General features: G+C 54.6%; 1 protein-coding gene and 1 non-coding gene across 7 annotated transcripts; both read left to right on the top strand.

The window, feature by feature from the left end:
• The first annotated feature begins 254 nt into the window (after positions 1-254).
• LOC106049815 (Fc receptor-like protein 3) lies at positions 255-15,536 on the top strand. Of its 6 annotated transcripts, XM_066985989.1 has the most exons (9): positions 255-390; positions 9,544-9,642; positions 10,038-10,146; positions 10,684-10,704; positions 11,071-11,328; positions 12,230-12,499; positions 12,897-13,181; positions 13,876-14,145; positions 15,176-15,536. In XM_066985989.1, the coding sequence occupies exons 1-9, from the start codon at positions 358-360 to the stop codon at positions 15,307-15,309; spliced, it is 1,479 nt and encodes a 492-aa protein (XP_066842090.1). In that variant the 5' UTR covers positions 255-357; the 3' UTR covers positions 15,310-15,536. The 6 variants fall into 6 exon arrangements, with proteins under 6 accessions (XP_066842090.1, XP_066842092.1, XP_066842089.1 ...); XM_066985991.1 differs by lacking the exon at positions 11,071-11,328; XM_066985988.1 differs by having other exon boundaries at positions 290-390; positions 6,176-10,704.
• On the top strand, positions 6,645-6,718 carry TRNAR-UCU (transfer RNA arginine (anticodon UCU)). The gene has a single exon. It is a non-coding gene; the product is annotated as a tRNA-Arg (tRNA).
• Positions 15,537-27,163: the final 11,627 nt, after the last annotated feature.

Below are 27,163 nucleotides of genomic sequence, written 5' to 3' on the forward strand. Positions count from 1 at the left end.
CCCCCCCGGCTCTCCGTGCTTTTTCCTGCAGCCGGAGAGCCCCGGCCCCCGCCTCCATCCCCATGGAAACTCCGGGGGCCACCCGCCTGGGCGGAAAGGGCAGGCGGAGAGGGGACAAAGGGAGAGGGGGGAAAGGGGGGCGGCCGGAAAGCCGGCGGGGGTCGGAAAAGGCAGGAGGGCGGGGGGAGAAGCGTGGCAAAAGTTGGGGCTGAAAGGGAAGGGATGGGGCAGGGGGGGGCTTGGGGGGCGCTGGGGGTCCCCGCGGCGAAGCCGGGGGGGGGGGGGGGGGGCTCTGGGCACGCCCGGAGATGGGGAGGGGGCTGCAGGGGGACGAAGGCAAAGCAGCGAAGCTGGGGGATGCACAGAGCCGGGGAGCCGCGGGCTGGGATGGTAAGTGCTGGGTAAGGGCCTGGGTGAGCGATGGGCAGGGCTTGGGGAATCTCGGGGCTGCTTCGGAGCCCGGGGTGGGGGGGGTGGCCCCGCCGTGCTGCCCCCCCTCGGGGAGCTTGGGGGGGCACGGGGGAAGCCGGGCGGGTTGTCCCCGCGCCGTCCCGACGCCGCCGGCTCTCGGGGGAAACTGAGGCACGAGCTTCGCCGCGCTGCGGGAGGACGGCGACGTGCTGCTGGAGGAGTCGTTCTGGGGGGTAAAATTTTTGTTTTGTTGAAGTAAAGACAGCGTGGTGCTTAGACGGAGCGGTATGCTTCGCAACAGGGGGAGGCTCCGGTGCCCTGCGCCGGCCCTAAAATGGGCCCTGAGCACAGGCACGGGGCACGACCGGGTCCTCCTGGAGGCATCAATCTCCACCACAGCTGGAAGTTTTCTTGGTCTAGAGGTGCTGGCGGTATGCAGAGATTGCCGATCCCCTTTCGCTGTAAGGAATATGACAGAGGGACTGTTTTCTCCTTCTAGGTGCTTCAGAACAAAGTGTTGTTACTGCCGACTGTGGGGCAGAGATTTCTCAGGAACAGCGTCTTGCTGACGGAATTTGCATACGAAACGTATGCACGTGTCTACAATCGTGCATGTGTGTGTGGAAGATGGTATTTCTTGACGGGTAACGGTGGGATCACACCTTAACGTGCTTTCTAGCAGATTCTTTGAGTGTTCCTGCAGGCACTTTGTCACGGCTCTGCTGGCCTGGGTGCCTCGTAAAGATCTGTAGCGCAGGGTGAGGGATGCGAGGGTCAGAGCACCCTCCCACAGCACGTGCTCAAGCAGCGTATTGCTGATATTGTTGCTTGCGGCGTAATAACAAGCTTTAGAAAGTCCTTTGAGGGAGGCGAAGGGGAGGATTTTATCCTTGCTGTTTGTGTTTCCAGTCCTGAGGCCTGGAAGTTCCCGGCTCCTCTGCTTGTGGGCTTGTGGTGCCACCAACTGTGCAGCACCAGGCCATGGGAGGAAAGTTTTTGTTGCTTGACTTGACCTCCAGCTGCTAACGTGGGGGAGCATCTCCAGCAGCTGTTGAGCTCTGAACAGGCTGCTTGCTGCTGTCTGGCTAGCTTCACTCCCAAGTGCAGTATTTGCTCCATTCCCAGTGTCCAAGAGAGAACTAAAATTCGCTTTTCACAGGTATGCCAAGCCAGTAGGGACGGGGTGCCAACCAGACCTCGTTGTCCTAGGACAGCTGGTGGCGTGGGTGACCAAGAGGGCTCAATGAAACCTCCAGCCCCAGCTAACGTGGCAGCAGAGCAGAGCTGGGGTACCCCAGCTGCTACCAGGCTGGGGCCAAATGATTTTGGGGTGCAAAACAGAGGGCAGTGCTTCCCCTGCGCAGCCCCAGGCTGGGAGCATGCTCTGTCTTGGACACCCAGCCCACGATGTGCCTCCCTCCTGCAGACATTTTGGGGATCCCAGCTGAGGATGTACTGGGTAAAATCTGCTCATGCTGGGCACCTATGTTGCTCCAAGTTTCCCCTGGCTGCATGTCCAGGATCCCTGTTGAGGATGCTCTGTTGTGGGTGGTGACATGATGAGGGACACCCAGGTAATGCTCCCAGTTGCCCGCATCTGGTCTTGGCCATTTTGCTGTGCTCCATCTGAAAAATAGGCTCAAGGGGCACTGGAGAGCCACAGATTTGAAGTAAATGCTCCATAGCCAAAGGGTATTAGATATGGGGGTTCTGCTAGGATCTGCTTTTCCTATTACTACCTTGGTGGTTTTTAGTCTGTGTCTATGCTCAGTTTTTGCTGCGTGCCATCAGAGTATCATTGCCGCAATGATTTTCACAATGGCAAATACAAGATTAGTCTGTAGGTATCTTTGCTTGGGCCCTCATTTGAGCCAGTCTCAATTTTACTTCTCCACTTTGGCGGTGGGACCCAGCCTGCTCCCCAGAAATATCTGCTCTTGTCTTCTGCTGCTCAGGTGCTTCATTTTGCCCCGGCGGTTATTGCTTCAGCATCCTGACAGGAGCCGGTCATGCCCTCTTGTTTCATCAGTCTCATCTGGGATGTGAAAATAACTCCTGCTGGGATTAACTCCCGCAAAATGCAAATCAAATGGTTGTACATATCCTGGTCATAAAAGATTTCAGTTGAGCTGCCTTTAAAGAGCATCTGCTGTAATTTTACTGTAAGCTTGTGGAAAATCAGCCGCTTGCTGAGTTGTGGCCACGTCCACGGGTGTCAGTACAGCCATCAACACCAGCCTGTGGCACTGAAGGCAAAAGTTTCCATGCCTCATGGTGAGATGTTTATTATCAGAGGGAGCAAAATGCAGGTGTCAGTGATGGATGCCTTTTAAGTGGTCCCAGACACAGTCCTGCTCAGAAAGACACTGCGGGGGGGTTGAAGACTTGGTGGTCATGGTGGTGGTCAAATCAAGCACCAGGTGCCTGGCTGCATTTTGGGCATGCTGCGGTATTGCTGACATGGCTGGCAAAAAAAAAAAAAAAAGGGAGAGGGGAAGCAATAAAGAGGGGACTTACAAGTCTAGGAAAAAGAAAATACGAGCAAACTGTAAGGGTTTGGAGAAAACCCTTCCCCACTGCAGATACACGGGTTAATGGTCTTCGTGGCCTGCAAGCACATGGCTTCAAAAGCTTTACCCTCACCTTGGTGTTGCCGGCTCTTGGGTGACTCTCGGAGGTTTTGCCAGGTAATGGGATGGTTGTGTGCGCCAGTCTCACGTCAGTGCCTGGTAAAATCATGGAGAAGATGGTTCTCGAACTTATTGAGGCTCACCTGGGGGACAAAGCAGTCATCGGTCCCAGCCAGCATGGGTTTGTGAAGGGCAGGTCCTGCCTAACTAACCTGATTTCCTTTTATGATAAGATTACCCGTATGATGGACCAAGGGAAACCAGCTGATGTGATTTTTTTGGACTTCAGCAAGGCTTTTGACACGGTTTCCCATAGGATCCTACTGGACAAAATGTCCAGCATACAGCTAAATAAAAACATCATGCGATGGGTGAGCAATTGGCTAACGGGCAGGGCCCAAAGGGTTATGGTAAATGGGGCTGCGTCAGGCTGGCGGGCGGTCACCAGTGGTGTCCCTCAAGGCTCCATTTTAGGGCCGGTACTTTTCAATATTTTTATAAACGATCTGGATATAGGAATAGAAGGTATTTTGAGCAAGTTTGCTGATGACACCAAACTTGGAGGAGTTGTTGACTCGAATGAGGGTGGAAAGGCCTTGCAGAGGGATCTGGATAGGTTGGAGAGCTGGGCGATCACCAACCGCATGAAGTTCAATAAGAGCAAGTGCCGGGTCCTGCACCTGGGACGGGGAAACCCTGGCTGCACGTACAGACTGGGCGATGAGACGCTGGGGAGCAGCCTAGAAGAGAGGGATCTGGGGGTCGTGGTTGACAGCAAGTTGAATATGAGCCAGCAGTGTGCCCTGGCGGCCAGGAGGGCCAACCGTGTCCTGGGGTGCATCAAGCACGGCATCGCTAGTAGGTCAAGGGAGGTGATTGTCCCGCTCTACTCTGCGCTGGTGCGGCCTCACCTCGAGTACTGTGTGCAGTTCTGGGCACCACAGTATAAAAAGGACATGAAACTGTTGGAGAGTGTCCAGAGGAGGGCTACAAAGATGGTGAAAGGCCTGGAGGGGAAGACGTACGAGGAACGGCTGAGGTCACTGGGCCTGTTCAGCCTGGAGAAGAGGAGGCTGAGGGGAGACCTCATCACAGTCTACAACTTCCTCGTAAGGGGGTGTCGAGAGGCAGGAGACCTTTTCTCCATTAAAACCAGTGACAGGACCCGCGGGAACGGGGTTAAGCTGAGGCAGGGGAAATTTAGGCTCGACATCAGGAGGGGGTTCTTCACAGAGAGGGTGGTTGCACACTGGAACAGGCTCCCCAGGGAAGTGGTCACTGCACCGAGCCTGTCTGAATTTAAGAAGAGATTGGACTGTGCACTTAGTCACATGGTCTAAACTTTTGGGTAGACCTGTGCGGTATCAAGAGTTGGACTTGATGATCCTTAAGGGTCCCTTCCAACTCAGGATATTCTATGATTCTATGATTCTATGATTCTATAAAACCTTGAGCCACAGATACCACAAAACAGTCCCGAGTGTGAGCTGGATTTTCTATGCTGTTTACTCAGGCGTGCAAGGAGATTTTTGAATCTCCCAGCACTGACGCGGCTGCCCTGGAGCACTTTGATGGAAGGTGCTGTCGCTGCGCAGGCGAGACATGCTTCAGTGGCCATCTTACTGCTTGAGTCTGTGTCTTCCAAAAGGCTTTTCCCACCTGTTTATAAGGTGGTAAATTATCTTGGTTCACCCCGGGCCCTTGCATCCTTGCCTGTGGCTCCTGTTCTTCCCATCTACAGCAAATTGATGCTAGAAGGCAACTGGGGATGAGCTGGGGGCTGAGTTGTGCTTTGCTTGGACCCCCTGCAGCTTTTGCCCTCCCACAACCCTTACATGCTGGGAACATGTTATGAACACCTCATAGCATTATAACCGACATGATAAACATCTTCATCTCTGTATCTAAATGGGAGTATTGCTCTGGTCTCAAAACATGCTGCCCAGCGAACTGAATTTCATTGTCATCTCCCACGGAAAGGGAGATTGGCATCCCCCGGCACCAAAAAAAACCTGCCAGCCTCTGGGCTGCTTGCTCCGGTCTCTTCTTTCCAAGTTTGTTGCGTGTGGAGGTAACGGAGGGACAGGCAGCACCTTGGCGAAGACTGGCCAGACTGGTGAAGGTGCAAGGATGCTGGAAAGTGGCCTTGAGCGCTGGGGGGCTTTTGAACCTCATTCATCCTCCAATTTGGGTGACGTAGCCTCCCAAAATTGTATTAAAAGAGTTGGTTGGTGTCCTCTCCTCCCATGAGGAACACACACAGTGCAGCCACAGGCTGTGTGAGATTTGTTTCCTCTTTTCTGCTTTATATCAGCATGTTATTACTTTGCTGAAGATTTATTATATGGTATTTTTTAAGCTCTGCTTTTATTCACCCTGCAGATTGGTGTTTTCCCGACTTAATGCTTTCTCAAGGTACACGTGGGGTTACAGCACGACACTGGCACTGCAGTTGGTTCACAGAGTAATTTATTTCAAGGATTATTGATTTACTGGGTATCTCTTGCAGCAGGTGGGGTTTTGTCTGGTAGAGGTTATAACCCCTGTCTTCCTTCCCACCGCTTGGAGCAAGATTTCAGCTTCTTCCAAGGAAAATCAGAGCAAAGAGGGAAAAATGGTGGTTCTAATTTCCCACCTGTCCCACCAAGATTTTGCAGTGTTGCCCTTCAGAGCCTCGGCTGCCCTTTTGCCAACTGAAAAATACTCATCAAGGCAACTGAAAACCCTCTCAAGGCCCCAGAACATCAGTAATGGGAAAAACAAATGATTTGGTTTCACCTGGGATGCGCTGAGGTTGTTAGTGCTGTGCCTCTTTTCTGTAGCACCGCATGACTTCATGGCCCAATTTTTCCCTAATTAAGAGTGTGTTTGGGAGTAAATGATACTCTAGAAATCATGCAGTTTAGAAATGCAGAATGTGGGTTGTCACAGCAAGGAATTGTGTGCCCTGTTTGATCAATTGTGTAGTAACTCAGAGGATGTAAAAGGATGTAAAAGAATGTTTCCTTTTGTTTTGTCACCTTCTAAAATTTTTCCAGCGGAAGATACATTTAGAGAAAAATTAAAACCTTGATTGACAGCTTGCTTAAAATACGATGGCTGCTTTTTCTTTTACTTCTCTGCTTAAACCATAGGTTTCTCCATTTTTCATCATGACAAACGGAGCTTTCTTCATTACTGTCAGCATTCAGTGCCGTAAGCTAAATCCTGTTTCATCTTTATCTCTTGGCTTCTGCGATGAGGATGCTGTGATGATGCGCTGGGAGATGCAGCAATTAACTCTACTCCAGGATTTAGCTCTGCCCTCGGTTGAGCGAGAGATGCTGCGGAAAGGTTGCCAGAGATGCAGATACGATCCTACATCCAGGTTTTTGCTGCATCCCTGCTGCTGAGGGAGATATGGATCATACCCAGAATTATTGCCCGTCCCTGTGAAAGGAGGGGATGCTGAGAGATGTCGATTTGCAAGGGAGATGGATCTGGGCACCGGGTTTTCGTGCCACTTCCGTGCCGTGCAGCAGGAGCAGGGTGTCAAGACCCCCCCAGTGATGCAGGGGGTGCGGGATTTTTCAGTTCTGGTGCCGATAGCATGCTCATGGTGAGGTCTCTGTGGCGCAATGGACGAGCGCGCTGGACTTCTAATCCAGAGGTTCCGGGTTCGAGTCCCGGCAGAGATGATCTCCAGGCAGGTGTCTCTTTTATTTTATGCACGTTCCTCCATAGATACCAATCCATCACATTTATAACACCCCAGAAGGCTTGAGAGGGGAGATAATGACTTTTCACGGCACCGTCTCTACTGCTGATGCTCATAATGGTTGTGTATCACAGAATCACAGGATGGTAGGGATTGGAAGGGACCTTGAAAGATCATCTAGTCCAATCCCCCTGCCAGAGCAGGAACACCTCGATCAGGTCACACAGGAACTCGTCCTACCATTGGATGTCACTGAGCAGAGCCTGGCTCCATCCTCCTGACATTCCCCCTTTACGTTTTTATAAATATTAATAAGGTCACCCCTCGGTCTCCTCTTCTGCAAGCCAAAGAGACCCAGCTCCCTCAGCCTTTCCTTGTAAGCAAGATGCTCCACTCCCTTAATCATCCTCGGGGCTCTGTGCTGGACCCTCTCAAGCAGTTCCCTGTCCTTCTGGAACTGAGGGGCCCAGAACTGAATGCAATATTCCAGATGCGGTCTCACCAGGGCAGAGTAGAGGGGGAGGAGAACCTCCCTCGACCTACTAACCACCCCTCTTCTGATACACCCCAGGATGCCATCAGCCTTCTTGGCCACAAGGGCACAGTGCTGGCTCGTGGTCATCTCGCTGTCCACCAGGACCCCCAGGTCCCTCTCCCCTTCACTGCTTTCCATCAGGGCAGTCCCCAACTTATCCTGATGTCTGGGGTTGCTCTTGCCCAGATGCAGGACTCTGCACTTGTCCTCGTTATATTTCAGTAAGTTTCTCCCCGCCCAACTCTCCAACCTGTTGAGGTCCCGCTGAACGGCAGCACAGCCTTCCGGCGTGTCAGCCGCTCCTCCCAGTTTAGTGTAATCAGCAAACTTGCTGACAGCACACTCCATTGCCTCATCCAAGTCATCAATGAATATATTGAACAACACCCATCCCAGTACCAACCCTTGAGGGACTCCACTAGATACAGGACTCCAGCTCGACTCCGTCCCATTGACCACAACTGTGAGAAAAATCCCAAATAATTTTCTTCGGACAGGATCTTCTGTGAAGCTATTTTATTCAATGGCGGGCGTCCTGTCAGTCAGGAGCGCATTTTAGTAAACAAATCATAACCTTTTATTCCCTATCACCCGGCGCCTGATCACATCCCCTATTCCCTCATTGGCTGAATACTACAGGTTCACAAGCTACTCGATGCTCCTCTATACCATATATGTACAATTTTTCTTTTTTTCAACCCTTTAATTTTTCCTTTCTTATGTTTTGAGAACTTGTGATCTTTGTTTTACTGTTCTCACACTGCTCGTCCTGTTTTTCTCAAGCTTCTACCTTATTTTGGAACAGTGAGGCCTTCTACTGTCCACTTATCTACTTAGCATTTCTCCTTATTATGATGACACAACTACCTTGGAATACAGAAAATTAGTTCTCTACTGCAAAAACACAACTTTGTTTCCCACACAACCCTCTGGCTTCTTCCCTTCAGCCAGTTCACAGCCCACCTCACTACTCCTCCTGCTTATTCCCCATGCTGGGTGCATTGGTGTACAGGCACCCCCCATCTAAGGTGTGTTTCTTGCACCATATTTCCCTTCCCTCATTCCTTTTGGTAGTTCCTGAATGCCTTGATGTTTTAACCCCATTTGTTTCCCCCACAGACTGCTCATGGGTCCTATCTTTGTTGCCTTTTTATGAAAACTACTGTGCTTTCCAGTAGAAATCAGGTGGTCAGGAAGTGGTTTAGAGCCTCGTGTTGAGATTTCCTTTGATAGATATGGTCATTTGTTTCAAATGTAGGGCAAAAAAAATGTAGGTCTGTATTCTGAGTTCCCACCTCATAGAAATCCTTTGAAAGAGCTCTTGACTTTCATATTCTTATGCAGAAGATTTGTGTTTACTGGCAACCACCTCTATAGCCCCATGGAAGTTTATCATCCTACGTAGCAAACTGACTTCTTCTTTCACAGGTGTTCTAAGCTGTGGGTATATAACCTCCTGTGTGAGCTCATTGCTATAAGCAGTGAGAAAGAAAACAGGGAGCTGCATGCGGTTGTAGCTGGGCTTCGTAGTTGCCTGGGTTTCAACGGGAGCTGCTAGAGGACTTTTCCAGGCTACCGCAGCAGTTGTTTGTGGTGGCAAAGTGCTGAAGGTTGAAGGAGGGGCCATGGAATGGTTGGGTTAGAAGGGACCTCTACAGATCACCTAGCTCCAGCCCCCAGCCACTGACCCGAAAGCTTCATGTGCTCTTCAGAGAGCGGTTCCCACGGGGCTGACGAAGGTGTCAGATCCTATCTGTGAGGGTGGCAGGGAAAGGTCCTTCTGACTTTTTTCCTTCCTTCCAGGTTTACAGATTCCTCGTAGCAAGTCAGCTGGTGCCAAAAGTCAGAATTAGCTTTTCTTTTGTTGTCTGTCCTTCTGTGCTGGCACTGTCTGTCCTCTGCAGGGCTCTGGGAGGTGCCGAGGGGCTCCCTGCATCAAACCTTATCTCATGGCTTCATTAGTGAAGATGAGCTTCAAGTTCAGGGGTTGTGTTGGTGCTTTTGGCTGTGTGTTGAGTCTGTGTCCCAAAGCCAATGGTGCTCAAATGATAAAATCAGGCCCAGGCAAAGACTGCAGGGCTAGCTTGGTCTGCATCTTGCTCTCACATGTTTTGGGGCAGCTGTGCTGAAATGTGGCTTCCACAAGAAGCTGAGTGGTACATGGGTCCCAAAACTGTCCCATGCCTCTCACAACCCATTCAACATGATCCATCCAAGGGGCAAGCAGCAGAAACCTGCCTGTTTCTTTCCCATTGGTGTCTGATCTCCAGCACAGAGAAAGGTCCAAAGAAATTGCAAATACAACCTCAGAAGAGCTTGAGAATCCTGCCACTGGGTCGTGGATGGACTCCAAGACACTGGGGAAGGAGGTAAGCAAAAAGCCTTATGTGAAGAGGATCCATTGCAACTTGTTTTCTCTGGGGGGAAAAGAAAGAAAGAAACAGGCAAACAAACAAACAAACAAAAACCAACAACAATAATAATAAAAAAAAAAACAGCAAATGCCGACAGTCACCCAGGAGGACTGGAGTCTCCCTAAGGAGCAGAGGAGGCATCTCAGAGGGGTTGCATGAAGCAAGGGCTGGATGGGGCTGTGGTTTCAAGGGACAGTGAGCCCTGAATCTGCTATTAAGTGAGGTGTGGAGGAAAAAAAAGTGTCATTCAGGACTGGACATTATAGCAACACAAAGGCTTCCGGTTGGTGGGGTTGTTTCTTTGCATAATAGTAATAAAACCAAACACCATTTCCTTCCTTTTTTCTCAGAAAAGTATCTCCACGCAGGGGACATCACCATTGCCCTCTGTGTGGGGAAGTCACCGAGCCCTGGACCCCCAGTCTGGGATGGCAGGGAGCAGAGCCTTGCTCCTCCTGGGTGAGTGCAACCACAGGGGCTGGGGGCTGCTGGCATGGACGTGTGTTCCCAAAAAGCCACAGGGACCCAGTGAGCATCAGCGAGGGCGAAGGTGACTCCATCTCCAGCACAGGTTCTGCTGAGTGCCCCTCACATCCCTTTGGGGCATGTCTGGAGGGGGTTTCACTCTGCCTGGGGAAGGGGAGATGTTTGTTTATCCTGCCAGGTGGAGGAGATTTGTATGGAGCAGTGGTTGCCCCTGTCACAACATAGGCTTAGGGCTTCCTCTTTGGGGTGGCCTTGTTGCTGGGGAAGAGGGAAATGAGGGTCCAGCGAGGCTGGTGGGCATGAGCATGGTGAGGCTGGGAATACCATGCCATGGAGTGGTGTGGTGGTGCTGGTGGGTGTCTCGGCGACCTGGCAGGTCTTGCCAAGACTTTTCTTTTAGGATGGCTTACGTCCAACGGCAGGCTCGCCCCTCTCTGTACAGGGGTGCTGCAGAATGCCTGGCAGGTGCTTCCCAGTGGTGCTCATCCCTTCTTCTTTTCCTCCTTGCAGCTCAAGTCCTCGGCCTCGCTGGTGAGTCCCTTTGCTGGCAGGTTTCTGGTGAGAGCCCATGGGGCCCTGGGCAGTTCTTGCTGAGCAAGGTGGCAGGGACGTCCCCTCGCATGGCAGCAGGGCACGGCATGGCTCTGCTGTGCCTCCGCATGCTGCCTGTCTTGAGGGGCCCTGAGCAGCACCAGCCACCAGCTCAGCTGCCCCTCTGAAACACAAGACAGCCCCCCAAAATCCCACCAACACCCTCGAAACCCTAGTCAGCAGCAGGGTCCCTCCTTCCTCCCCCATCCCAACCTCTGTGCTCAGGGCTGGGGGCTCCCCACCGCACACACCGATGCTCTGATCTCTGTCCTGCCCTCACGTCCCCTCCTGCCTGGACCTTCACAGCCACAGAGATGGCTCTGCTAACCATGGACCCCCCCTGGAGCACGATATTCCGAGGAGAGAGTGTCACCCTGCGGTGCCGGGGCTCCCACCCCCATAGGCAGCAGCCCACGACCTGGTACCACAACGACAAGATCCTGGCGCGCACGGACACTGACACGTACAGGATCACGAACGCCAGGCAGAAACAGACGGGCAGATACAAGTGCCAGAGCCCCGGCTCTGTGTCCAGCAACCCCATTACCTTGATCGTCTCCTATGGTGAGTGATGTGACCTGGGACGAGCCCTGCTCTCCCATGCTCCACAGCTTTGCTCTGGACCTGCTCATCCTGCTCTGGGACAAATGCAGCTCCTGCAAGCATAAGGAAGGCAATGCTGTTGGTGTTGGGGCACAGCGAGCTGGGGTTTGGGGACTTTTTGCCTCCCTGTCTCTGCACAATGCATCTCTTTTATAGAATCAGAGTGAGTTGGGATGGCAGGCTGCCCCCAGCCCCATCCAGCCTGGTCTTGGGCCCCCCCAGGGATGGGGCACCCACAGCCTCTCCGGGCAGCCTGCGTTGGGGCCTCGCCGCCCTCCTGGGGAAGGATTTCTTCCTTATACCTGACCCAAACCTGCCCTTTTCTGCTTCAAGCCGTTACTCTGATCCCCCCACTGCACTCCCTGACAAAGAGTCTCTCCCCAGCTTTCCTGTAGCCCCCTTTAGGGACTGGCAGGCCGCTCTGAGGTCTCCCCAAAGCCTTCTCCAGGCTCAACAGCCCCAGCTCCCTCAGACTGCCTCCACAGCAGAGGTGTCCCAGCCCTTTGGCCATCCCTGTGGCCTCCTCTGGACTGGCCCTAATAGCTCCATGTCCTTCTGGTGCTGGGGCCCCAGAACTGAGCACACGGCTCCAGGTGGGGTCTCAGGAGAGCAGAGCAAAGGGCACAGTCCCCTCCCTGCCCTGCTGCCCATGCTGCTTTTCGTTCAGCCCAGCATAGGGTTGGCTTTCTGGGCTGCGAGTGCACATTGCTGGCTTATGTCAAGTGTTTCGTCCACCAGTACCCCCAAGTCCTCTTTTGCAGGGCTGCTCGCAATGCATTCATCACCTGGTCCATGCTGATGTTTGGGACTACCCCAGTCCAGGTGCAGGACCTTCAGCAACTGCTCTCGGGGTCTCTTGCAGATTGGCTGATCCTCCAGGTCCCGCCTCATGTGGTGTTCGAGGGCGAGCCGCTGTGCATGCAGTGCCGGGGATGGGACCCGGGGAGCATGACTTCGGTGCGGTATTTCAGAGATGGAGCAGACATCACCACCCTCTACGCCTCGGACAAGCAGCTCTGCATCCCCCAGGCCAAGACCCACCAGAGCGGCAGGTATCGCTGCACGGGACAGATGAACTCCTTCTTGTCAGTAATAAAAAGGGAATCTCAAGAGTTACATGTTTTTATCAAAGGTAAGAAATTCCTGTGAGTCTTTGGGCCTTCCATCTTCCCAGGGTCCCATCTGCTGGGAGCTGCAGGACAGAGGGTGGGGGGCTCTGTATGATGGCTGAGCTAGGTCCATGCTACCAGTGCAGGAATTAACTCGAACCCCGTGCCCACAACCACAGAGACCTGGCCAGTTACATCCAACCCTGGCTCTGGGATGCTCCCTGCACCCGTACTGGGGTCTTGGTCCTGTGCAGCCTTGTTCTGGTGGGGTGGGATAACTGTCCCTTCCCTCTGGCATCCTGAGCAGTGATGCAGCCCCAGAAGCTCCCTCCAAGGAGATGCCCCCTGACAACTCCCAGGGGGGTTGTATATACCTTCCAATTCAAAAGAAAGAACAAAAACCCTATTTCCTTTCCCCAGAGCTCTTCTCCTCCCCGGTGCTGAGCGTGGCCAGCTCAGCGGAGACCCTTGAGGGAAGCCCCCTCAACCTGAGCTGTGTCACGCACCTCAGCCCCCACAGCCCCCACACCATCCTCTGGTACCTCTTCTACCGAAACAGCACGGTCCTTCAAGGCCCCGAGACCTCCTCCAAGTACCAGGTGCCGACGGTGGGGCTGGCGGACACGGGCTCCTACTTCTGTGAGGTGCAGGCAGACAACTCCAGCATACGGAAGCAGAGTGCCCAGGTCCCCATTGCTGTCAGAAGTGAGTGTTTGGGGTGCTGGGGACTGGTGAGGGTGCAGGCAGGGAAGGGCGGCCCCTGAGGGGGTCCCAGAGACATGTGGAGTCTGTGGGGTTTGGCTTAAAGTCATGTCGCTTTACAAAACCCCAGACTTCTCATGCCTGCAACTACACGCTCACCTGTCCAGTGGTCCTGCTGCCGGCACAGAGGCAAGGGATGCCAGGTCCCATCCCCCATGTTGCTGTGGTTTCGGGGTTTTGTTTTCAGTGTGTTTCAGTTTCACTTTGGGGTATGACTTCTGTTCTCTCTCATGCTGTGTCTCCATCCTGTCTCATCTCTCTGGACCCTGGGACTTTCTCACTTCATGGCGTGTTAAGGGCTCAGTCCTGTCATTTCCCTTGCTATCGCCTCTCCCTGGCATAAGTCTCCCTTTCAGTGTGGAGGCAGCCTGTCCTGCTTCAGGCCATCCACTGGGTTGGGCCATCAACTGCTCCCCCCACCCCAATATCCTGAAAAATCTCAGTTAGAGGGGCTGGGATTTTGCTGTCCCACTGGCTTTGGTTCTTTCAATACCTGCTTCCCCAGCAGCGCTTCTTCCTTCTGCTTCCTGCCACCCAACATTCCCAGTCATTCGCTGTTTGGAAAAAAAAGCCCAGTTTCATTGGGAATGTCTATACTGGAAACCAGTATGTTTCCTCTCCCCCCTCCATCTCACAGGAGTCCCCGTCTCAGGGGTGTCCCTGGACGTGCAACCCCATGAGGGGCAGCTGATGGAGGGGCAGCGCCTGGTGCTGAGCTGCTCAGTGGCTGCAGGCACGGGGTCTATCTCCTTTTCCTGGCACCGAGAGGGCTCTGCAGAGGTTTTGGGAAAGGGCACCCGTTATGAGATCCTGTCAGCCCAGCAAAACGACGATGGGCAGTATTACTGTATGGCCTCCAACGGGGACGTCCCAGCCCAGAGCCCGCGGCTGCAGGTCACGGTTGTGGGTGAGTGGCATCTCGCGGGCTGAGCTGGGCTGTGCTCACATGGATGTCTGCACGGGGCATTGGCACCACAAGGCTGGCATCGAGGGGACATTGCTGGGAGGGGGAGACCCAGGACTGCTCCCCAAAGGGCACCATGAAAGGGGATGGCTACAGAAACAGGGATTTTGAGGGGCCTCCTACGGTAGGTTGGGCACTAGAGCTGATGGAAGAGCATTTGTAGAACATTTTAGGGCCCGTAGCGATGCACCATCTCCTGTCACGGTCAGAGCTGGTGGTAATGGCTGGAGAAGGTTTCAACCTGAGCTTTTCCACGCAGGTTGGCACCACCTTCACGTGGCTGCACAATAGCCAGGAGCTGGATGTAGGTTCGGGGATGGTCCATCATCCATAACCTACACCCATTGCTCTGCTCTCACACCTCCACCTCCGTCCTACCTTGTAGTGCCACAGCTAGGACCCCCATTGTCTTGGCAAAGCTGGACCTGGTAGTAGCAGCTGAAAAGAGGCTGAATCTGAGCTGCAGGGTGCAGGCAGGCACTGCCTCAGTGCCCTTCACATGGCTGCACAAGGGGCAGGAGCAGAGCTGGTCCCAGCCCCACCTGTAAGGCCAGTCCTGTACACTGAGGCCAAGGAGCTGGGCTGTGCAGAACATTAATAGCACATGGCCAGCTACTGGCTCAGCCCCAGAGAGTCTTCCAGCCATGTGCTGGTCCTCTCTGTATGAAAAGGAAGACGGTCTAATTGACTTCTAGCAGTGCTGACGTCACCTAATGGCTTTTCTCTGTTCCTGAGTCCTTGCATTGGGCACACAGGACTGGCTGAGCTCCACATTCAGATATCTCTGTGCACCGCGCCCATATGAGTGTATTTGTGGTGCTGGTGTTGGAGCTGAGGGCTTAGTGCTGTAGCATGGATAACAGAGGCTCCCTGTTTTCGGCTGGGTAATTCCCTGAAGTCCATGAGTTCCAGCATCAGGCCCATGTGGTGTTTCCAAGTTTACCTGAGTCCTCAGGGTGTGTTTGTTTCCCAGGTGTCTCTTCACTCTTCTACTGCCATATCAGAGCACCGCTGCTGCTAGCAGCCTTGGGGTCCCTGCTGTCCGGGCTGGTTGCTGTCCATGTCCTCACTGCAGGGAGCAAAGACCCTACAGGAGTGAAACAGTGAGTGGGACTCCCCAAGAGACCATCTGCACATGAGTCAGACGCACACCAGGAAAGAATGCTTGTGGGGCAACTCAGACCCACTGCTGCCCCCGCAAGGGCACCATGGAAATCTGCCAAATGAGTGTCCCCATGTCCCTTTCCCGGCCTGCACTGTCCCTCAACATATATTGACAGAGATGCTTCTGGTTTCCTGCATCTGCTGCCCAATAAAGCACTTCTGAGTCTGAAGATTTATGCTTGCCTTTGTGACTGCTAGTGGAGCACGCCCTGTGTGCACGTGTATATGCGTGTGTGCAATTGCTGCTCACACACATCATATCACCACGGTACGTGTTCGCTCAAAGACATGCTCTCTGCTTTTTGTACAGAGGGGAGTGGGGCAGGCGGCAGGGGAGAACTGAACTCGCTCTGGGAGCCCTTATGGGGCTCCCTTGGGGACCCATTACGCAACCCCACACACAACAGGACTCTGCACCTTCTCCATTTCCAAACAATCCTAAACGTATCCATAACTGTAACACTAAACTTGAACCTAACCCTGATCCTAAAACTTACTTTAACCCTAACAATAACCCTAACCCTAACCCCAACTTTACCCCTAAACCTAACCCTAAAACTTGCCCTAACCCAAAACCTAACCCTGACTCTAAAACAAAACCAAAACCTAATCCTGAAACCTAACCCTAACCCTAACTGAAACAAGAAACCTACTCCTAACCCAAACCTAACCCTAACCTTAACCCTTGCCCTAACCCAAAACCTAACCCTGACCCTAACACAAAATCCAAACCTAATCCTGAAATCTAACCATAACCCTAATCCTAACAGTAACCCCAAACCTAACCCTAACCCTAAACCGAAACCTAAATCTAACCCTTGCCCTAACACAAAACCTAACCCTAAACCTAAAACTAATCTTAACCGTAACGTTTACCCTAACACTAACCTAACACTAACCCTAACCATACCCCTAATAACCCTAAACCTAACCCTAACAGTAATGACCGTAACGCTAGCCCTACCCCAACGACCCTAACCCTAATCCTAACACTAAACCAAACACTAAATCTAAACCTAAACCTAACACTAAACATAAACCTATTCCAAACCCTAATCCTAACCGTAACCCTAACCCTAACCCTAAGGCTAAGCCTAATCCTAACCCTAACCCTAACCCTAACCCTAAACCTAACCCTAACCCTAACACTAACCCTAACCCTAACCTAACGCTAACCCTAACACTAAACCTAACCCTAACAATAAAACTAAACCTAATCCTAATCCTGCTCTTAAAGTGAAGCCTAACCCTAACCCTAACCCTAACGCTAACCCCTAACCCCTAACCCTAACCCGTAACGTTAACCCTAACCCTAACCCTAACCCTAATGAGGACCCAAAAAAACACGTACGGCCCCACTTTATGCCATCAAAAAGTGCTCCCAACGGAAGCCTTTGGGTACACCTGGACTCCCTTGGGGAGCCCTTATGCAACCCCACACACAACAGGAGTCTGCGCCTTCTCCATTTCCAAACAACCCTAAAAGTATCCATAACTGTAATACTAAACTTCAGCCTAACCTGGATGCTAAAACTTAATCTAACACTAACAATAACCCTACCCTAACTCCAACCCTAACCCTAATCCCAACTCTGAACCTAAATTTTACCCTAACCCTAAACCCTCACCCAAACCCTAGCCCTAACACAGAACCTAACCCTAACCCTACCGCTACCCTTAATCCTAACCCTAATCCTAACCCCCTAACCCCTAACCCTAACCCTAAACCTAATCCCTAAGGTTAACCTTAACCCTAACCCCTAACACTAACCCTAACACCTAACCCCAAACACTAACACTAACCCTACCCCTACCCCTATTCCTAACCCTAAACCTAGTAGCGGAGCTAACCCTAACCCTAACACTAAGCCTAACCCTAAACCTAATGACGGAGATAACCCTAACCCTAACCCTTACCCTAACCCTAACCCAGGACCCCAGAAAACACGTACGCCGCCACTTTCTCCCATCAAAAAGTGCTCCCAACGGAAGCCTTTGGGTACACCTGGACTCCCTTGGGGACCCCTTACGCAACCCCACAAGCAACAGGACTCTGCGCCTTCTCTCTTTCCAAACAACCCGAAACGTAACCCTAACCAGAACACTGAGCCGAACCCTAAGTAGGACCCAAGACAACACGGACGGCGCCACTTTCTCCCATCCAAAAGTGCTCCCAACAGAAGCCTTTGGGTACACCCGAACTCCCTTGGGGAGCCTTTACACAACCCCACACACAACACGACCGTGCTTTCCATGGCCGTGCTATTCCAAAATGAAAACTGTTCTGAACTGATGGTTTGCTCCACAAACATGCTCTTAGGGCTGGTCGGTTTGTTTGGTTTTTGTTTCGTTTTTTTTTTTTTTGAAAACATCCAGAGGCAACAACGGGAGGCTGCAAGAGGAGACGTTCAGGCTGAATATCAGGAAACGTGTCCTTACTTAGAAATGTGGTCTGGCTCTGGAACTAGCTCCCGCTGAAAGGTTGCATGGCACAAAGGCTGCCAGAGTTCAAGAAGCGTTTGGACAATGATCTCAGACACATGGCAGAGCTTAGTGATATGGTTTAGTGGAGGACTGTTAGTGTTAGGTCCGAGGTTGGACTCGGTGATCTTGGAGGTCTCTGCCAACTTAGATGATTCTGTGATTCTGTGAGTAATGGGTGGTTCTGTGTGGAGCCAGGAGTTGGACCTGCTGAGCGTTGTGGGTCCCTTCCACCTTGCTATGACTCTATGATTACAGGACAAAAGAAGGCGATTTAGCCGAACGCCTAATGGGAACGCCATTCATCCTCACAGCATATGAGGCCTTACATCCTGACACCACGCGACACCACACCTCCCAACACCATGAAATGCCAAACACCCCAAGGCAATGGGCGACCAAACATCCCACCAACATGGGGGGCCAACCACCCCAACACCACGGAAGGCCATACCGCCCAGCCCCATATAAGGCCATACCGCCCAGCCCCATATAAGGCCATACCGCCCAGCCCCATATAAGGCCATACCACCCAGCCCCATATAAGGCCATACCGCCCAACTCAATATAAGGAACTGCCCAACTCCATATGAGGTCATGCTGCCCCTTATAAGCCATAACGCCCAACTCCATATAAGGCCATACCGCCCAACTCCATATAAGGCCATACCGCCCAGCCCCATATAAGGAACTGCCCAACTCCATATAAGGTCATGCTGCCCCTTATAAGGCATACCGCCCAACTCCATATAAGGCCATACCGCCCAACTCCATATGACGTCATGCTGCCCCATGTGAGGCACACCGCCCATCTCCATATGACGTCATGGTGCCCCGCCCTCTATTGTGAGGTCATGCCCGCACACAGTATAAATTGCACGCGCACGCACCCATGGCCAGTAGCAGACGCTGTCTCCGCACCTGTGCGACTGGGACGGAAGGCAGTAGACGCTACAGGGTCAGGGGCTGCCGCCCCTCGCAGACCCAGCGAAGGTGACCGTCAGTGGCCAACGGCCACAGCAGTCACAGGCCAACAAACTTACTTCTTGTACCCGCGGCCATGGTGCGGGACGTTGCAGGCCGGGGACTGACGGGGCCCAGCCGCCCCGCGCCCCGACGGGGCCCAGCGCAGCTCCCTGGCAACCCTGCGCAGCAGGAGGAGCGCCGGCAGGAGCTGCAGGCACTGCGGGCCAAACTGGATGGCGAGCGGCTCCACAACCAGGAGCTGCGGCGCCACTTCGCCGCTGAGATCTCCAAGATGAAGGAGGCGGCAAAGAGGGAGCAGCAGCTGATGGTCCAGCAGCTGCAGTGTGAGTGGGAGAAGCAGCAGGCCCTCGACATACAGCGGCTGCAGGAGCTGCAGTGGCAGCAGCGCGCAGCGGAGACCCGGCAGCTGCTGCGGTGGAAGGAGGCCGAGCTGCTGGCGGCGCAGGAGATGCTGCAGCAGGAGCGCGACGCTGCCCTGCACCAAGCACGGGAGCTGCAGCGGCAGCTGGCCGACGAGCTGCGAAGGCCCTGCAGGAGCAACAGGGCGGCCCACGCCAAGCTCCAGGATGTCCTCAAGGAGCTGCGCTGGGAGACGCACGGGGACCAGCCCGCCCGCATCCGCTACCTCCAGCATGAGCTGGAGCTGGAGAAGAGGCTCTTCATCAAATACATCGTGGCGGGCTTCGAGGGAGAGCAAGAGGACAGCCAGGGGACGACGGGCCGAGAAGACAGAGAAGGGCCCTGGGGCAAGGCACAGCCAAAGAAGCCAACACAGGCTCCGTCCTCCCACAACACACCTCAGCAGGGAGCCAAGGAAAGCTGCAGCACAGAGCAGGGCAGCAGCCGCCACCCTGTGAAGGACGCTCACGGCCAGGTGAGGAAACAGGCTGAGGAAGCTGGGCGTCTTGAGCCTGGGGAAGACAAGGCTCCGGGGAGACCTCAGGGCGGCCTGCCAGTCCCTAAAGGGGGCTACAGGAAAGCTGGGGAGAGACTCTTTGTCAGGGAGTGCAGTGGGGGGATCAGAGGAACGGCTTGAAGCAGAAAAGGGCAGGTTTGGGTCAGGTATAAGGAAGAAATCCTTCCCCGGGAGGGCGGCGAGGCCCCAACGCAGGCTGGGGGTGCCCCATCCCTGGGGGGGCCCAAGGCCAGGCTGGACGGGGCTGGGGGCGGCCTGGGCTGGGGGCAGGGGTGGTGCCCATGGCAGGGGCTGGAACGAGGTGGGCTTTGAGCTCCCTTCCAAGCCAACCTTTGCTCTGATTTGGTGTTTGCAGGTGCCAGAGCCTTCCGACGAAGACCTGGTGCTGCCGGGCAGCACGTGCCCCGGGATGACGAAGCAGCACACCCGCCTCCAGCGTGCCCTGAGCGACCTGAAGAGGCTACGCCAGGCCCTGGAGGCAAAGAAATGCCTCTTGAGAGAGGGAAGCACCCAGGAAGCGTGCCAGGAGGTACAGAAGCTCCAGGAAGCCACAGAAAAACTGGTGGTACTTACCGAGCAGCTGGAGGAGAAATGCAGATCCCTGCAGGAGACCATCCACCAGGCCAGCAAGACTCCAGGGCCTCTGCCCAGCCAGAGCTCCGCCGAGGCGCCGCCACCTTGCGAGAGTGCCCCCAGCCCAAGGGAGGAGGTGCTGGTTGCCCAGCTCACGCAGCTGAGCAAGGAAAACAAGAGACTGGAAGAAGAAAATTCTCGCCTCCGAGGGCAGGTGGACTCAGCGATGGAAGTCCAAGCTGAAAGTGCTGACCTGAAGAGGCAGCTACAGCAAGTGGCAAAGGAGCAAAACTCCGCCCTGCGACAGGTCAGCAAGCTTCAGGCCCAGCTGCACGAGGCAGAGCGCCAGCTGCAAGCGCTCAAGGAAGTTGCAGACAGAGGACCACAGCTGGAGAGAGAACACCTGGAGGCACAGCTAGCGCTCCACAAGGAAGAGCAGGAGCTCGAGAGCTTGCAGAGGGCTCAGGCAGAAGGGAAGAGGCAGCACGAGGAAGCCTCGCAAATGTTACGAGCCCAGGTGGCTGACCTGGAAGATCGGTGCCACCACCAAACTGAACAACTCCAGCTGCTCGCTGAGGAACTGCAGCGGCTGAAAAGCGAGCAATCCAGCCCTGCCATTACCCATCTGCCACAGTTACCAACTACCACAGGTACCACCCACACAGTCACCTCCAAATCCGAGTCGGCAGAGGACAGCCCAGGGCCCTGCCTTCCTTCAGAGGAGGACGCTGCAGATGAGACCCAAGGAGCGGAAACGCAGCAAGAGTCCTTCATCCTGCAGCTTCCAGTGGGACAAGGACCGTTAAGGATTCGGAAATTCCTGGCTCGGTACAGCTATGACCCTGCTGATAGTCCCAACGAGCAGCCGAAGCTAGAGCTTCCCCTCACCGCAGGACAGTTTGTTTATGTCGTTGGGGAGATGGATGAGGATGGCTGGTATATAGGAGAGCGGACGGACGGCAGAAGAGGGTTCGTCCCCTCCAATCTGGTGCAAGAAGTTCTCGATGACCTCACCTTGACGCCAGTGCCTCCAGAGCTAAGGGATCTCCTTCTGGACACAGATGATGAGGAGAGTTCCACCGACAGCTGCAGCAGCAGTGGCGAAGCCGGGGATGATCCGGACAAAGAAATCTGTCCCGGTGCGCTGGCTGAAGAGCCCCTTGCAGAAGCCTTCCTGAAGGCGCTGCGTGATGGGCCAATCAGTCCCCGTGCGCTGGCTGAAGAGGCCCTTGCAAAAGCCCTCCTGGAGGAGCTGTGTGATGGGCCAATCTTTCCCGGTACGCTGGCTGCAGAGGCCTTTGCAGAAGCCTTCCTGAAGGAGCTGTGTGATGGGCCAATCTGTCCCGTTGCGCTGGCTGAAGAGCCCCTTGCAGAAGCCTTCCTGGAGGAGCTGTGTGATGGGCCAAAAGAGGAAGAAGAAACCTCCAGCGCAGGAAACAGTTATTCCCGCTACCCTTTCTGTCTGTCACCCATTTTGGAGGACGAGGAAGAAGATCGGGATGGGGGTGCCGAGGGTTTCAAAAATCAATAAACTGTGGATAATGATGAACCTGGCCTAGGTGATTCTTCTCCAGAATGTTTATAGAAATGGAAAAGCATTTCTTTGCCCTGCAGCTAACTGCACGCTGCAACAGGTTGGCCAGAGAGGCGGTCGAGTTCTTGGAGGCCTTCAAAAGCCACCTGGATGCGGTCCTGGGGACCTGCTCTGGGTGGCCCTGCCAGAGGTGGGGTTGGGACAGGCGCACTCAGAGCTCCCTTCCCTCAACCTCTGATTCTGGGGACGGAAAAGAGACCCCCAGCGAGGCCCTGCAGAGCCTCAGACCTCCTCGGGGCACTCTGGAGGGCCACAGGGCCTGCGGGGCCCCTTTCACGGCTTGTGGAAGCCCCCCATCACCAGCTCGTGTCACGGGGACTTGTCACAGCCCGGGGCAGTGGGCGCCCAAACCCTTCAGAGGCCGGAGCCGCCACGCCGAGGGGGAGCTCCTCCTGTTACTGCCAGGCTCTCCCGGGCAGCGGGGCAGAGCTCTGTGCGCCTTATTATTATTATTTATTAGCTTTATTGTGACAAAACGCATGGTTTTGGGGCTATTTCTGTCAGTACAGGCCAAGACCGCAGCCACCACTCCTCCCGTTACTGCCAGGCTCTCCCGGGCAGCGGGGCAGGGCTCTGTGCGCCTTTTTATTATTATTTATTAGCTTTATTGTGACAAAACGCAGAGTTTTGGGGCTATTTCTGTCAGTACAGGCCAAGACCGCAGCCACCACTCCTCCCGTTACTGCCAGGCTCCCCCGGGCAGCGGGGCAGAGCTCTGTGCGCCTTTTTATTATTATTTACAGATTCACAGATTTCTCTAGGTTGGAAGAGACCTCAAGATCATCGAGTCCAACCTCCGACCTAACACTAAGTACTCCACTAAACCATATCCCTAAGCTCTACATCTAAACGTCTTTTAAAGACCTCCAGGGATGGTGACTCCACCACCTCCCTGGGCAGCCCGTTCCAATGCTTAATAACCCTTTCGGTAAAGAAGTACTTCCTAACATCCAACCTAAAACTCCCCTGTCGCAACTTTAGCCCATTCCCCCTCGTCCTGTCACTAGGCACGTGGGAGAATAGACCAACCCCCACCTCTCTACAGCCTCCTTTCAGGTAACTGTAGAGAGCGATGAGGTCGCCCCTGAGCCTCCTCTTCTCCAGGCTGAACAAGCCCAGCTCCCTCAGCCGCTCCTCGTAAGACTTGTTCTCCAGACCCCTCACCAGCTTGGTCGCCCTTCTCTGGACTCGCTCGAGCACGTCCATGTCCTTCCTGTAGCGAGGGGCCCAAAACTGAACACAGTACTCGAGGTGCGGCCTCACCAGAGCCGAGTACAGGGGCACAATCACTTCCCTCGACCTGCTGGCCACACTGCTTCTTATACAGGCCAGGATGCCGTTGGCCTTCTTGGCCACCTGAGCACACTGCTGGCTCATATTCAGCCGACTATCCACCAATACTCCCAGGTCCTTCTCGGCCAGGCAGCTTTCCAGCCACTCATCTCCCAGCCTGTAGCTCTGCTTGGGGTTGTTGCAGCCCAGGTGCAGGACCCGGCACTTGGCCTTGTTGAACTTCATGCAGTTGACCTCAGCCCATCGCTCCAGCCTATCCAGATCCTCCTGCAGAGCCTTCCTGCCCTCGAGCAGATCGACACACGCACTTAGCTTGGTGTCGTCTGCAAACTTACTGAGGGTGCACTGGACGCCCTCATCCAGATCATCAATAAAGATATTAAAGAGGACCGGCCCCAGTACCGAGCCCTGGGGGACTCCACTAGTGACCGGCCTCCAACCAGATTTGACTCCATTCACCACAACTCTTTGGGCCCGGCCATCCAGCCAGTTTCTAACCCAGCGAAGCGTACGCCAGTCCAAGCCCCGAGCAGCCAGTTTCTCGAGGAGAATGTTGTGGGGAACGGTGTCAAAAGCCTTACTGAGGTCAAGGTAGACCACGTCCACAGCCTTTCCCTCATCCACCAAGCGCGTCACTTGGTCATAGAAGGAGATCAGGTTCGTCAAGCAGGACCTGCCTTTCATAAACCCATGCTGACTGGGCCTGATCGCCTGCTTGCCCTGCAAGTGCCGCGTGATGACCCTCAAGATAATCTGCTCCATGAGCTTCCCCGGCACTGAGGTCAAACTGACAGGCCTATAGTTCCCCGGGTCTGCCCTCCGGCCCTTCTTATAGATGGGTGTCACATTGGCTAGCCGCCAGTCAACCGGGACCTCCCCCGATAGCCAGGACTGCCGATAAATGATGGAAAGCGGCTCGGCCAGCTCCTCCGCCAGTTCTCTCAGTACCCTTGGGTGGATCCCATCCGGCCCCATCGACTTGCGCACATCCAAGCTCCGTAGCAGGTCGCCAACCATTTCCTCATGGATAGCGAAGGCCACATCCTGCTCCCCATCCCCTTCCACCAGCTCAGGGCACTGGGTGTCCGGAGAACAACCGGTATTGCCGCTAAAGACTGAGGCAAAGGCGGCATTAAGCACCTCAGCCTTTTCCTCATCCTTAGTAACTAGGTTTCCCCTCGCATCCAGTAAAGGATGGAGATTCTCCCTAGTCCTCCGTTTCGCGTTGATGTATTTGTAAAAGGATTTTTTGTTGTCTTTAACGGCAGTAGCCAGATTGAGCTCCAGATGAGCTTTGGCCTTTCTAATTTTCTCCCTGCACAGCCTCGCTACATCCTTGTAGTCCTCCTCAGTGGCCCGCCCTTTTTTCCAAAGATTATAAACCCTCTTTTTTCTGCTAAGCTCCAGCCGCAACTCTCTGTTGAGCCAGGCCAGTCTTCTTCCACGCCGGCTCATCTTTGGGCACGTGGGGACGGACCGCTCCTGTGCCATCACGATTTCCTTCTTGAGGAGCGCCCAGCCTTCCTGGACTCCTCTGCCCTTCAGAACCGCCTCCCAAGGGACTCGGCCAACCAGCGTCCTGAGCAGCTCAAAGTCAGCCCTCCGGAAGTCCAAGACAGCAGTTTTACTGGTCCCCTTCCTGGCCTCGCCAAGAATAGAGAACTCTACCATTTCGTGGTCACTCTGCCCCAGACAGCTTCCGACCACCACATCTCCCACCAGTCCTTCTCTGTTTGTGAAGAGAAGGTCTAGCGGGGCACCACCCCTGGTAGGTTCACTGACCAGCTGCGTCAGGAAGCTATCTCCCACGCTCTCCAGAAACCTCCTAGACTGCTTTCTCTGTGCCGTGTTGTGTTTCCAGGATATGTCCGGGAAGTTGAAGTCCCCCACGAGGACAAGCGCCGACGATTTTGCAACTTCTGTCAGTTGCCTATAAAACTCCTCATCCGTCTCCTCATCCTGGTTCGGCGGTCTATAACAGACCCCCACCAGGATGCTAGCCTTGCCGGCCTTCCCGCGGATCCTAACCCACAGGGATTCAACCTTATCATTCCCAGCCTGGAGTTCCACAACATCAAAAGATTCTCTAATGTAGAGAGCCACGCCACCACCCCTTCTGTGCTGCCTGTCCCTCCTGAAGAGCCGATAGCCAGGCATTGCAGCACTCCAGTCGTGGGAGCGGTCCCACCACGTCTCCGTGATGGCAACCAAGTCGTAGCCTGCCTGCTGCACAATGGCTTCCAGCTCCTCCTGTTTGTTACCCATGCTGCGTGCATTAGTGTAGATGCACTTCAGCTGGGCCATCGCCTTCTTCCCCGGCCTAGCCATTGTTTCCCCCGGCACAGCTCCAACAAGCCTTGTTTGAGCCCCGTCCCCCTTCTTACCTAGTTTAAAGCTCTCTCTATGAGCCCCGCCAGCTCCTGGCCTAGGATCCGTTTTCCCCTTGGAGATAGAGACCCATCTGGGGCCATCAGGCCGGGTGCCGAGTAAAGCTCCCCATGGTGAAAAAACCCAAAATTTCTATGCTGGCACCAGCCTCTGAGCCACCTATTAACCACATGAGCTTTCCGTGTCCTCTCCGTGCCTCTCCCTTCCCCCGTAGGGATAGACGAAAACACCACCTGCACTCCCGCTCCCTCCACCAATCGTCCCAGCCCCCTATAGTCCTGTTTGATGGCCCTGAGGCTTCTCTTTTCAACATCATCGCTGCCAGCCTGGACTATCAAAAGCGGGTAATAGTCAGAGGGGCGAACCAGGTTTGGAAGCTTCCTGGTAACGTCTCTGACCCTGGCCCCAGGGAGGCAGCAGACTTCCCTATGTGTGGGGTCAGGCCGACAAATAGGGCCCTCCGTTCCCCTGAGGAGGGAGTCGCCCACAACAATCACCCTTCTTTCTTTCTTGGTGGAGGCAGTCCTGAGGCGTGGAGTCAACTTCCTCACCTCAGGCATCCTCCCGGGTAGGCTTCCTACCTCATCCTCACCCACCGGTCTCTCGAGCTCCAGGGCCTCAAACCTATTGTTCAAGGGCACCTGGGAAGGCGGTGCCGGAAGGGGAGGGCATCTCCTGCGAGGTCGAGCAGGGACCTGTCTCCATTCCTCCTCAACTCGCAGGTCCCCTCCCTCTGCCCGATGGCAACAGGGCAGGGGGTCCACCCCCCTTTGGGGCGTCTCACCCTGGTCCCTCTCCCTCCGGTCCTGCAGGGAGTTGCTCCACCAGTCTACCTCCCGCTCGCACTCCCTGATATCCCTCAGCCTCTGCACCTCTTCCTTGAGTTCCGCCACCATGCAGACCAGGTCATCCACCTGCTCGCACCTCACGCAAGCAGTCTCCCTGCCCCCCGCCGATGGCAGCAAGAGGCTCAGACACTCCCCGCATCCGGAGACCTGAACTGCCGCATGTTTGGACGGGCAGTCGGTCTGGGTGTGCACTGACTTCCTAGAGAAAGCACCGTGCCTGGTGGAGACCATTGTAGCCCAGCTGACAGGAGAGTGTCGTTAGAGGAGTTGTCCCTATGGGCGGGTGTGAGCGCTCCGCCCTGCCTGCCCGCCCTGCCCGCGCTCACTGCCTCGCTAACTGCCGCGTCACTCCCCCCGCGTCACTCCCTGTTTGCCGGCCCTGTTCGCCGCGCTCCTGGTCGCTCGCGCTCCCTGAGGGCTGCCTTTGAGCGGCCGGGGGGAGGAGCTGTCGCTGACGCTGCTGGCCCCGCCTACGCCTCGTCAGCCTCCCTCACGAGGGCTGCCGGTGCCTGGCGGCTCCCTCACGTAGGCTCGATGCCCGAAAAATAGCCCTGCCTGTCCCGATCCCGCGCTCCGCTGCAGCGCACGTCTGCCGCGGAGCCGGTCGCCTCGGCAAGTGGCAATTTATTAGCTTTATTGTGACAAAACGCACAGTTTTGGGGATATTTCTGTCAGTACAGGCCAAGACCGCAGCCACCACTCCTCCCGTTACTGCCA

This window comes from Anser cygnoides, chromosome 33 (assembly GCF_040182565.1).
Source record: "Anser cygnoides isolate HZ-2024a breed goose chromosome 33, Taihu_goose_T2T_genome, whole genome shotgun sequence".
NCBI lineage: Eukaryota > Metazoa > Chordata > Aves > Anseriformes > Anatidae > Anser > Anser cygnoides.